Source organism: Bombus vosnesenskii, unplaced genomic scaffold (genome assembly GCF_011952255.1).
Source record: "Bombus vosnesenskii isolate JDL3184/JDL3185 unplaced genomic scaffold, Bvos_JDL3184-5_v1.1 scf7180000013262, whole genome shotgun sequence".
Classification (NCBI taxonomy): domain Eukaryota; kingdom Metazoa; phylum Arthropoda; class Insecta; order Hymenoptera; family Apidae; genus Bombus; species Bombus vosnesenskii.
The window spans coordinates 4,943,660-4,956,754 of record NW_022882922.1 but is presented as its reverse complement, the minus strand read 5'-3'; the positions used below and the strand labels follow the sequence as shown (position 1 = coordinate 4,956,754).

Here is a 13,095-nt window from a genome sequence, read left to right as displayed (position 1 = left end):
TATCGCGAGATTTACGGAGCAGCTGGATGAACACGTACGTACGAAGCAGACGTGGAAGCAAGGATTACTGGAAAGATGGGGGCGAACAATGGAACGATTCTTCGAGCGACGACAGAAGCGGCCGAAGCTCCGGGCGATAAGTCGTTACGTAAAAGTTACGCGGCAGTTGCCATTGTGAATAAGGTGTATCAAAGCGATACGGCTGGCCCAGTTACGGCTCCGTTCGGAAATTACGCTCGATCAGGGGCTTTCCTTGGTGGAATTTTCACAGCTCGGCTGTAGTCGTGGAGGCGACGCGAGCAACCCTCCAATCAACGGCCGGTTGTAGTCGTCCTTTTATTCGTCGTCCGAGCATTTTCCACTCGGATTTTCCGCTCGACCAAGCGTCCAATCTCCATCGTATTGTTCCTTGTTCATCAATGCCGACGACGTCAAAGAGAAACAATTCTTGACCCGCCGTTTAACCCCGTTATCCACAAGCTCGTTTAGCTTTATCCTCGCGTTCGACACTTGCCGCGATAAATCGATCGCGAGATCGTCGAAAGGAACGTTCTTCCCCGTTGTTCGTTTCTGACGCGTGATCGTAAATATGTAAATTTGCCGAGTCAAAGTTTACCACGTAGTCGGCGAACGAGAAGTTGGAACCCTTTTGGACGACCGGTCAACACCCAGAGGCGATTGCGAATGCATCCAAGATACGATTGTTTCGAAGCCGACTTTGCACGAACAATCTCGCGGTACGTGATTTCTCTGCCAACAACAGGTTCTACCGGCGAGGTGAATCACTCGTGACTCACGCACGAAATCATCCGCGAACCGAACCCCTGCAATAAGGATCGTGCTCTCGAGCAACAACTCGCCGAACAATGTTATCAAACATCGATATCGTTTTTTTAATCGTCGGGAAACTTGCGGATCTCCAACGCCATTCTTATTTTTACCTCGCGCGTTTCAAGTTTAAGGACTTTCGCTGGAGTCTTAAACTGCTGACGCGAGAATCAGCTCGATGCTGCCACACGAGGCGCAGTGGTAAGAAGAATGTAAGCGAATAAACCTAAGTCGTTGGTGCGTCCTAAATTATCCAAATAAATTGGCGATCGAACCGAACAAATTTTCTACGATTTCGCATCAAAGTTTCGATAAAAGATGACGAGACTTACGACGCAACTCGATATCGCGTATTTTGCGTCTGTGGCCAAAAGGCAGCATCCACTAACTCGGCTCGACGAGTCCTATAAGCTGACAAAGAGCAAGGATAACGGTGGAACGAGTCTTCTATGTTGCAGTGGATCATTGGAACAGATCGAGATCAACGCCGGTCACTCCGGTGGTTTACGCTAAACGCGCACAATGGCGTAGTAATTACGAACAGAACGAAAGGGTGACGCGAATGAAACGGTATTGCAGTCATGGCGAGTTTAAGGCGGTTTAAGTCGAACGGAATAGACGACGATGATCGTTACGCGTCGCTAGAAGAACAAACTCACGCCATTCGACGACCGGTTGTTGAAAAGGCGGCGAGTTTGCTCGCTGCGCAATCGCTTCCCAGAAACTATTCCGTAACGCCTTAAAAACGGAGCACAAGCTCCTCTGAAACTCTCGTCGCCGCCGCCTCACCCTTTCCCTATACTCCACGTGTCTCGCGTGCGTGTAATTTCCTCGCAAACTGTTTAGCGAATTTTCTTTTAAATATATCGGCGGAGAGCCGGTAACGGGCCAGCAGTAAAATATGATGCACGGCGCAACGTTCAAAGTAACGCGCAATAACTTACGCGGTTATGGCCCTTAACTCTATCCCATCGTACCACGTGGAAATAGTTAGATTAATGAGATTTCGTTGAAACCGCTTGCACGTCGTTAGAATGACTCGAGATTAACGGGCTAAACAACGGTGTTGGCTATTCTTCATCGGGATGATAGTTCCGGGTTCCCTCGTTGACGGACATTTCCCCCTATCGAGGAAAAATCGTCGTTACCATTCGAATTCCTCCGACTCGAAAAGCAAAACCAAGTCGTTATCAGTCGCGTTGCTTCGTGCATCTGTCGAAGTTGGTCCCACTTCGAGGAAAGCTCCGCGTCTTTTCTAAAGTTTAGTTTTCTTAGTCCTCGAAGTCATTGAGTATCGTTTGACGCTAAATTAATTCGAACGGCCTCTCAACCTCGTAGCTTTGCAGGAACGTGCCTCGCACAAATCATGCAACGGGATACAGACAAGCCAGTTTTCCCGCAATTGTATAAATACCCGTAGACCCGTGGCTTCGAAACTCTTTCGTAAAGTAACGCTGCCAGTGTAACGTCAATCCACGTCAGAGACCAGGCCGCTGTCACGACCGGCTCACTTTAAAATCGGAGATAAAGATGTGACGGCACTCGGCGACAATGTATATCGCCCAAGTGCCTAACGAGCCATCGATATCCCGACGATCCTTCCGCCGAATATTCGAGGAGAAGGCGTGCGTGGCGGCGATCGCGGATGCCTAACAAACTCAAGGATAGTGGGGATATCGAGGAGTGACAAAAGACAAATAACCGAATCCGATCGGAAGTCGAGTTGTAAGTCTCAGTCTTGGAAAGTCACGCCTAGAGCTCGGAAGAAAAATTGTGAATTGTGTTAGAAGAAAAATGAAGTTTTCTTTTCTATTTTTTTTTTTTTTTTGTTGTTGTTCTCTTGTGTTATTTTACGTGACACCAGCGTGCGGATCTGGACTAGCATACACAGTGTACTTATACTTAAACTCGCTTAAATATATTTTTCTATTATACATTCATCCACGCATTTCCTCTCTCTCGCTATTACGAGATAAAACCTTAACAACATCGCGTAAAAGTCGCTCGGGAGAGCGGATTCCGAGCCGCGTTCCTATTACGAAAGAGAGGAAACCTTTCTTCAAACGGAACAATCGTATTACCGTGTTCCAACCAGACCTCAACGTCGCTTTCGATCAGCGAGAGGAAGCTTCTGTCGAAAGGACGCGAAACGTCCGCGAGACGCGTGCAACGAAATTAAACAGGAACGGCTGTTCTACGTGGAAAAATCTTGCAACGAAATTCGATCAATTAAGAGTTAACGAAGAAAGAAGAAACTCCGGGCTGTGTTTCTCCTGGCGTGCTGCTCCGGAAGAGAAAGAGAAAGAGGCAAAGGGGAGAAAAGGACGACGAGAGAAATCCGCTTTCTGCAATTAATCGCATCAAGGACGACTTTCCCAAGCCTGAAGAGACGTCGAGGGAAAATTCATCGAATCGAGTCGAGTCGAGTCGAGTCGAGTCGCTGGAGAGGTACAATGGCCGGTTGATCTCCTTAATTGAAATGCTTTAATTAGAGCTTCGTTCGACGAGAGAATAGAGAGAAGGGTGAGGAACAAGAGGAGGAGAGAGAAGCTGAAGATAAGAGGAGAATCGAACGAGTCAGTCGTCTCACTACGCGACTATCGATGCTTCGTTTTCGCGAAACGAAAAGAAGGAAAGCGTATTTTCCCAGACGTCGCAACAGATTCCACAATTACTGGAGCTGGCGCGTTCATCAGCGGCGGACACGTTATTTTTACCGTCTTACTCGCCAGCGAATATGAACTCGGAACGAAACGAATTGCCGCTGAATATTCGTTAATTTATTCGAAGCACGCGGACGCTACCTCCAGCGGGTAATTTGCCGGCGTAACAATGAAAAATTAAAGCGCAATCGAGAAAGATTTATGTTTGAAACGTCGAAACTTCTTTTTGTAGTTCACCGACCCAACGACCAAGCCGGTCGGTATTCTCATTCGATATTTTTCCCGCTTTCTATTCCCTTTTTCGGGGAGAGCCCCACTTTCGGATCGGTCGCGATAACCGGCCTCTTTCGTATGCGAAGGCCCAGCCATGATACTGTTATTGTTTCTAAACGAACGTTCGGCCGACGAATGCCCGAGGAATTCGATCTTCTTGCCGGAGAAAGGTTGCCGCAGAGTCACGGATGGATCGTGACACCGAGCACTACGACAGACTGAAAAAATAAAAATGCCGACTAACGAGACGTTGGTGATCGTCCAGATACGCGACGACCGCGAGAAGAATGGGGAAAATTGGATGGAGGGGGCGAACGTGGAAAATCAAGCTAGTCCGAAACAGCGGGAAGCCCCGGCAGCCTCCGAAGGTGGCAGCTTCCAAATTAGCATTTCAATTTGTCCGTGCAGGTGTTCCAGAGACGGCAGTCGCGACAACGACACAACCACGATCAACGACTCGACTCGACTCGTCGTCAGTCGGTGAGCACCTGACATTTTCCATGCAAAGCCTTCGTACAATACGCCGAGTAACATTTACATAGTCGTTCTATCTTATCTGCCCCTCTAAGCCGATAAACGAACGTCACTTTCCCGATCAAAGGTGTGAATCGATCACCGAAATTACCTTCCCCAACCCACTCCACCGCGCTTTTTCTTTTACGTCGTTTTAAAGGTGAATGACATACAAATATGTACAACCGAGGCACGAATACGACAATAACGATTCCCGGAGTTTTACGACGTTCGGCAAACACGTAGCGATGGTTCGTCCTAACAAACGGCTACCGATGTAATTGGATCGCGATTGTGGCCGAGATACTCGTCAATTTATCAGTGGACCGACGCACACGGCTCGCGAACAGATCGCAGAGTTAATCTCGTGATTAAAGGGAGTCTGCATCGCGCTCCACCTGGCATCGAACGAACGGCACGTTCTTTCAAAATGATCGCATTGATCATTTGTCAGAATACAGCTCTTTTTTTATCAATTCGAAAACACTGCATGTAAATTCGCTCGAAATGTGACGCGTTATTGCTCGTCGTGGCCGAGCCGAACCTCCTCCCCAGAAATTTGCCGTTGCGTCATTGTAAAATTGTTTACGATCCGGCGACAAAGAAGCAGGAAAAAGTGTGCCTGGATGTTATAGGATGATGCAAATCTCAATGCCAACCGCTACCACCTACGGACATTCTTAGGAAATGAGGTGTTTTATTCGTAAAGTGCGATACACGCTGAATTCGACGACGAAGAAAGCAACGATTTAAAACGACGCACTTTCATCGTTGCACGACTCAACCCCTTTGACGACACGTCTCGACACGAGATTTTCCTGCCCTGTTGAACCTCCTGCACGCTACGACGCATGCTCGCGCGAGGAACGGATAGGATTATTAACAGAGATTTCGAAGAAAATGAGCCATAACAAACGGTTCGAGGATAATTCGATTTATGTCTGTTTCAACGTTAATACACCGTGACTTTCCAATGGTCCAAACAAACGCGACTCGTTACGGCTCTCGTTAAACGAACGAGCTTTTACCGCGGACGATGATCCGCGTACTGTTATTGCCAACCGTTCTAGAAAAGCATAGAGCGTACCGGAATAAGTAAATTCCCTTCTCGAGGAACTTTCGCACAGATCTTACCTTAATGCGCGTTGTGTGGTCTTCATTTCTGGCTGTTTCTTCGTGAATTCTTCTGAACGACCCTCAGCGTCGATCCATCGATTCGTTTCGGCGTCGAGGCACACGGCAAGAGCGATCGGAGATAAAACAAGAAAAACGAAACGCACAAGCTCAAACACGCACACGCGAGAAGGAAAAGAACACTGACTCGAAACGTGTTTGCTTTCGATCTTTACGATCTCGGTCCGATTAACCACAGCACCGTGTTATTCTTCGCACGAATCGAGTTATACGCGAAGCAATATCGATCGAATTTCACCGGTCACTAAATCGATGACGTTACCGTGACCGAGAGGGGTAGCAAATGTAACGAAAAGCGCAACATTCGACGCTTTAAACGATTTCTCAAAATTCAACAATGGCGATGGTCGATATCTTACGCTGATCGACGACGCGTCGTACTGTTTCCGTTCGATCCCAAATCCTCGAGATCGCACGATGATTATCGATAGCTATAAAAAGAAGTTACACGATGTAGCATACGGTCGGCGCTTCCATCGAGTGCGCGGCAGTAAGAGGCACGAATTAGATTAGTGGGACTCGTAACCGAGACACTTGGAGGTTAGGTCGAATCCAGAGAGAGGCACATAACCTCTCTTTCGCCAAACTGATAATCGCTCGGCTTCGGTGACCACGACGAATTCTTCTAAACTTTCACAGAGTGCTTAGCTTTTTCGTTCATTTTATTTCTCCAAAGTACACCTCGACCTCCGATACGCTTCGACAGCGATTGACATGGTGACTGTGATTTCACGCGAGTCTCTCTGCTCGCACGTGTTACCGATCTTGATATTTACTGGTCGCTGATCTTCTCGCTCGTAAGAATTTTCTCGATTCTCGAAATCCTCCAAAAATTGACATGGGGCGAATTAAACGTCGCGCACCCTGACGCGAGCATCACGTCTACGCTAAGAAATACAAAATATCGTAACACGGACGTTTTCTTTAATTTCATAAATCCTCGATTCTTCTGCCGTTTTGAACGAAACGTTTCTTATTCCATTCCTCCCTATAAATCACACGTCGCATACACAACGGAGTCACTGGAAGGTAAGCTCTCCGAAAATGTTGCAGCAAATGGTACACCTGCGATCTTGGAGTACCGCGTTCGGTACAAAAGCGTGCCACTTAACAAATGACCGATGCGTCCTTCCGTCTAGCAGGACTGGTTTGTGCAATAAACACGCTACGCGTCGCTTCGCATTCACGCGAAGCCGATCGGAGTCTCACTGTAGCGAAGCGTGTACGAGCATCCACGGAAAATCTCGTTACTATTCGGATGAGGTAGCACAGAGGGCATCGGTTTGGAAAGGCAAAAAAACTTGGAATCACACGGCAGGTGCAAAAGGTGCCGGTGTAGAGGAACAAGCGAACAACCTCCTCTCTTCGCCAGGTCCCAACCGAGAGGTCCACCGTACGAGGACTGGTTTCACGAGACTCCCCGTGCTCGACCGACCAGACTACTTCGGGCACGATAGAAGGAGAGGGAAATACACAGAAAGAGTATGTTCGGTGAAGAGACGGGAGGGGGCGAGAGGCGAGGAGCGTGTAGAGAGCGGGCTCGTGGAGTGTGGGTCCCGTTCTTCGGAGAGAGGCTTACTCCACCGAGCGCGAGGAAGTACTGTTACTTAGACAGAGCCTTCAGGGCTCGCAACGTGCTGCAAAACGCGATGCAAAGACCAGGACGCGGTGCATACGATTTCAAGCCATCTGCCACTGAAGAAAAGTCCGCTATACCACGCGCTCGGACTTTTCTGATTCTCCTTTTCTCCTAAGCTATATATCTCTCGTACGGAACCAGCGTAATATCGAGATAGTTCTCGACAGGTATTCGTCGGTACTGTTGAAAATCGATTCACTCTTATTCGTTCCCTTCTTTTCTCGGACACCAACGTCCAAGGATACGATCGTGACACGCTACACAGACGTGACGTAAATTTATAGGGCTGCAGTCACAGTGACGATTACCATCGACGAAGCCGGTATCGTTGGTACTTCGATGCCACTAGCTCGAACGATCTCCCAGAGTCTGACCAAATGGATGCACGGCTAAACAATTGGAACGATCAGCCCCGATTTCGAGAACTCTTGAGAGTCGTAGCGCGTTACAGGCAGAACGTTCACGGGTCACGCGAAACGTATGCCACAATCGCTAGGATGCACATTGCCTATGATATATCGTGTATGATAGAACGTGTACGCGTGCGTCGACAGGCACCAACGAATCGCGTGTCCTCCTTCACCCTCTGTTTACTCGTGTGCACGCGAAATTTCGCCAAGACGAAGATCGATCCTCGCGCGGTTACTTTTCTCACCGGAACCCTGCACGTTCCAACTAAAATTCATGTCGAACACGATGCAATATTTTCGAATCCCTCCTTGTCTCTCTTCTGTCCGTGAAAATCGAAGGCAAATTGAAAAATATATGCTCACCGGTCGGTAGTCGCGGCTCGACTGGACGACTTGCCGCCTCCGCGCTATTACCCGCCGTACTCACTCCCGTATCAAGCGAACCGGCGCCCTTCCGTGTACTACTACCCAAGGTGCACCTATTGCCACGTACCTGCACGTGCTCGCGTATAACTCTTACGCCCCTGTGTGTGTATCATATGCACCATGTATGTGTCGTCAGTGCGTACGAATACTCATGCGGCCGGGTGTAACCGGTTTCACCGATTTTTTCCCGAAAAGCATTCACCACGGTTTGTAAAATTGTTTGCCCTTTGTGGTTTCTCGGTATTCCCGTAAACTTCTTGAAGCTATATTTTAATGCCTTTCGCAGGAAATTGCGATTACGCGAGTATCGTTCGGAACATTAAAACACAAAATTGTTTCAAATATTTAAATACGGATTTTTAATATTTACCATGGAATTTAGATTAAAACTGGAGAGCTAGGAACGAGCAAGAAGACTGTTCTATAGGGGAAAGTGACTTGTCGTTTAATCCATGCTGCGTAACAGGAATGAATTTTTCAAAATTCCAAACGTACAATCGTCATGCACTGGATAATGCAAGGCGTAATGTAAGTAAGGTGACACCAAGGCAGTCCACTACAGAATCACGATACATGCTCGACATCACCATGATCGAGCTTCACGAAACTAAGTTTCCTGTCCCCTGTTCTACCTGTTCCGTCAATGCAAATTTGGCCTGCTCCATAGTCATCGAACGTCTCCATTTCACTTTCTACGAGATTTTTCTCGTGGCATTTCAATTAATCACATCACGAATTGAATGACTTCGTACCGAGAATGTTAATTACGGGGAATACGATTCACCGAGTTGATTCAATCCAGACCTAACTTTCCCTACCACGTTGCTTTGTTGCTTTTAGCTTAATGAGCACCGTTCTACATTTCGTAGATGATACATCTTTTTCTGTCCTCTCAAGAATGACGCAGACGGGTTTTGTTTGTTTCAAATATAATTCACGATGCGTAAAGTCACAAAACAATTTCGTCTCTGTCGTATTATTATTATACTTCCGTTGAGAGTTGATATAATTTATGATCCACATCTGCATGAAACATCCATAAATAAAATGAAAGTGCAGGACTTGATCTGTGTTAATCCGATAAGATAGAATAATGAAATTGCATTTAAGCGTTATAAATCTCTGTCGAGCCCTACGCGTTGCATGATCCTTTGAAGGTGCAATATCAATGCGACGAAGCCTAGGGAGGCAATCTTTTGAACCGCCGCTTAATAAATTGAGTCATTAGGAGCACGAGGCAGCATACATAACGATAGTAATCCTTAACGTCGAACAGGAACAACCGCCCTGTAACTTTTAACAATAAAACCAAACTCCAACATATCTTTGCGCCATGTAACACGATGTACGAGTACATATATGTATGTATAGCGTATGAGATACATGTACTTCTTCTATAAACTCGCTTGTACGGGGTTTCTACAAACAGAACAATTTTTAAACTCTTTTCATCGTATTACAACCTGCAGGACAGCGTGTTGGCCTTTTGATCTATTATCCTTGATCAACGATTTACATTCGTTTAATCGATCGTTTTGAAAACTTAAAATGGAAAAACACTAACAACACGCGAACAACCAGATTTGTACGGTTCGACAGTCGAAAAAACAGAACTCGCGTACATCGATTACCTAATGATATGCAGCTATAGAACTGGCAAGATGGTAGGTGCTACCACCTGAAGGTTGTTTCGCGCAACTAGTGAGCAATCACGACGCAACACATTCAAAAAGAAAGTGTACAGTGTACATACACTGAAAAGTAGACGTAAATATGTATACATATTGTAATAATTAAGTTGTTTTTATATTATTCTGGTAAATCTATTCGTACAAAATATCTTATATAAAAACGATATAACAAAATATCTTATATAAAAACGATGTAACAAAAATCTATATTGGACTTTAATTTAGAATCACTCGTTCTTAAATTTGACTTTTTAGATTAATTTGTTTTGATCAACGTTTTCAAGTGTTTTCGTTACATGTTCAGATGTAAATGCTGCGCAGCAGCGATGATTTGACATTTCTGTAACTCCATTTTCTGTTCTTTTAATTTTAATAGTCTTTTCTGAACTTCCAACTCGCTTTGCCGCATCGCCATTTCTTCTTTATGCCTCCTCTCTCTGTTTTTCTCCGCGATCGCGAAATGTTTTGCCATCTCGTTGAGAAATTTGTCGAAAAGCGTCGTTGGGGTTTCCTTCTGATCCATCGCTTCGCTCTTGTTGTTTGTAGAGGAGTTCGAGGACGGCGCCGCAAGAGGGTCCTCCTGTTGCTGATTGACGACGCTAATATTGCTTTGTTCCTCGCTTATAGATTTTGGTAAAATAAACATATATCTCGCGGAACCGGATGGCGGTGGAAAATCACTTTCCTCCAAATACATGTGTTTCTTCTTTTCTTTAAAAATTTCATCCAACGCCCTTTTGTGTTCCCATTGTCCGTAATGTCTCATTCTACCGGGTTTTTTTAAAAGCTCTCGAAACACAAGATTCTTGTACTTTCGTTCGAGAACACGCCATTTGTTCTCGCACTTTTGCGGACTAAAGTAAAAGCCATGTTTCTGCATCTCGAGAGAAATCATCTCGAACATTTCACGTAAACTTCGAATCTGAGTCGACTGTCCTACCTTCGAATGATATTTCTTATACTGGCCAATAAGACACGCGGTGGCCTTACTGGTCCATAAATTTAAAGCACCGACATCAGCACTAGAAGGAATTACGTTGTTACTGTCAGAACTGGGAAAATCGTTTTCGTGTTCCTCTTCAACATACCCTTGCAGCGCCGGTTCCACTTTGATTTCCATTTGTTCATCGAAGTTTTCCCCTTTTTAAGAATATATTTACATGACAAAGTGTATTAAACGTGTTTTAGATAAACGAACAACAACAATCGGAATAAGGAGAGCAAGTAAGTCATGGATATGTTTATTAACAACATAAAATAATTTTGAACAGTTTCAAAAAGGAGCAGCGAGATGACCACGCTCGCGTACGACACGAGCGCCAGGCATTCGGCGCAGCGTAGAATTCACGATGAATACAGGGCAATAATAGGATATAACCTTGTTTGAAAATTGCTTTTCTTACCTTTCTGTTCTGTAATATCGGCCATATTAGCACACTCTCGTAACGTAACCTCCGTTCTAATCTCTGAAAGAAGTCCGACACGAGTGCCAATCTCGGTCGTGGCACGGTCTTGCAGGGGGCCGAAAAACCAATGGAAACTAGTTCCAAACCGGTTTCATACTGAAACTGGTTCCGTACGCGTCGAGAACTGGCGGCCATGTTACTCCATACTTTGTAAACACCAAAAGTACTTAGGTTCTCTAACCAGTAGAATTGTGTACGGTCGTACCAGTTTCGAACATATTCAGATATGGGTTAACGGTCGGTTTGTAACGTCAGACGTTAGTAAGTTTCAAGTTTCGGATTAAAAGCAGTGGATGGCAATATTCAGCGATATTTTCAGTAAAGAACGATTGACGATAATACCAATTCAGCATTGAAGCATGATTTACGCGAATATCGAGGATAGAGAACCGTTGTACAACTGCCGAACTACTTAGAACGTAAAAATTACGCGTATAAGAATTCACAGCCATGTTTCGCACGAAAGAATTACCAGAGCCACATTCCAGATATTCCGATGATTAAACTGTGGATATTTATGCAAATTCATAATTCTCAGAATATAATTAAAAATCTACAAGATTCGGTAGAAAGTTGTGTTACCTACCAGGTATTATGAAAGCTATTATACTTTCGATACTTTATACATTTTTCCATATTATGTCTGCGCAATGTTTTATTTCCAATTTTAAATTTCCTATAAATGCATAAAAATCCGCAATCTACTGATAATAAATTATTTATTATTACATCACTTGTTACATGTTAGATCATGTTAAACGTAAGATGTCAACTTTCATAAACTGAGCGCATTCCATTTAATGATTTGTAGGCATTTCTACGATTCGATTACGTCATTCCTTGAATTTTTTCACATTGTTAAAGCGCGTACAACACCGAGTTTCATCGTTCACTTTCCACAATATACGCGTTATGTTTTGCATTATAATTCATAATTAGCTCGAATTTCCCATACAATTAAGACGCATACATCCGTACATGCGCAATGTATGTTCGTGAAGTCATACCTGCAATTACCGCGTATAAAACACATGAAAACTCCTATTCTCGTAAAATTGAACCTTTCATCGCCTTTGTCAACAATCATCCTTTCCGGACATTCTCAAACGTTCTGCTCGATGGATATATCCAAACGCGATCTAACGCGTGTCGTAACATAGTTTTTCGATCGTAAGGAGGGCATATTGATCTCGATGCAAAGGTTAATCGATGACTTAGTATCCTTGCGAGAAAAGTGATAAAGGTGTTGAAACTTTTAAGGGCATGCTTTAGCCGATTAATCGATTCGTAAACATTTTTTTCGGTCTCGACGATCGATGAACGATTTATTGCGACAACAGAATCGATCCCTTCGAGCAACCTTTGCAACGTAAAATTAATCGATTCCTCGGATAAGTATGTTTAAGACAGTTTGCTTTTTCTCGTCAGCGTCGATGTTACTATGAATCTTCGCACGCTCTGATAGCAATGCCGACGCCGGAAGTGAACTATTTCGTGAACCAGCCAGGGCTATATAAACCCATGCGTATAAAACACCAGTCTACGATGTAACGAGATAATAACACCCACACAAGAGTTTCGCGTAAAGCGTGCAATGAACAAACATTCCGAGCGGGACTCGCCCGTCACGGAACACGAGGAAACGAGCCGAGTGCTCGGGATTCCACGTTTTAGGTCATCGTTCGTTCCGATTCTCAGATCCGTCCTGTTTTTCTCATGCTCGTTATTATCGTTCGCCGGATGCACTTCTCCCTCGACGTATGTTACATTTTTCACTAGTTTCATTTAACGATAAAGGATACTAACCAACGCGACCAACTTGTATAAACGTTTAATCACTTAATTTCACGTGTTACGTTAACTTCGAAACGACGATACGTATTCGTTGGAACGTCCGAATCGTATTACGCGTTGTTTCGTACGAAATGAAAATTCGAGTACCACGTCAAGCACGAATATCAACCCCATTTCGCTTTATATTTCCCGCCCCCG

The 13,095-nt window shown here is 44.8% G+C and overlaps 2 protein-coding genes across 3 annotated transcripts in view; both read right to left on the bottom strand.

Moving 5' to 3' along the window:
• Positions 1-7,918, bottom strand: part of LOC117234087 — an 85,843-nt gene extending 77,925 nt beyond the window's left edge. The window contains exon 1 of the mRNA XM_033495089.1: positions 5,412-7,918. Within this exon, the coding sequence (XP_033350980.1) occupies positions 5,412-5,437 (26 nt within the window). The 5' untranslated portion in view covers positions 5,438-7,918. The remainder of the gene's footprint in view (positions 1-5,411) is intronic.
• A 1,815-nt stretch (positions 7,919-9,733) lies between these two features.
• LOC117234245 lies at positions 9,734-12,173 on the bottom strand. 2 transcript variants are annotated; one of them, XM_033495388.1, is made up of 3 exons: positions 11,041-12,173; positions 10,726-10,777; positions 9,734-10,659 (listed from the first exon to the last, which is right to left on the bottom strand). In XM_033495388.1, the coding sequence occupies exons 1-3, from the start codon at positions 11,063-11,065 to the stop codon at positions 9,930-9,932; spliced, it is 807 nt and encodes a 268-aa protein (XP_033351279.1). In that variant the 5' UTR covers positions 11,066-12,173; the 3' UTR covers positions 9,734-9,929. The 2 variants fall into 2 exon arrangements, with proteins under 2 accessions (XP_033351279.1, XP_033351191.1); XM_033495300.1 differs by having other exon boundaries at positions 9,734-10,777; positions 11,041-12,117.
• Between the last annotated feature and the right edge of the window lie 922 nt (positions 12,174-13,095).

Excerpts from the sequence above, each read along its gene's own strand:
- LOC117234245 (XM_033495300.1), bottom strand. The coding sequence starts at position 11,065 with ATGGCCGATATTACAGAACAGAAAG. Across the intron at positions 10,778-11,040 it reads CGATATTACAGAACAGAAAG|GGGAAAACTTCGATGAACAA; the intron begins GTAAGAAAAGCA and ends ATTCTTAAAAAG.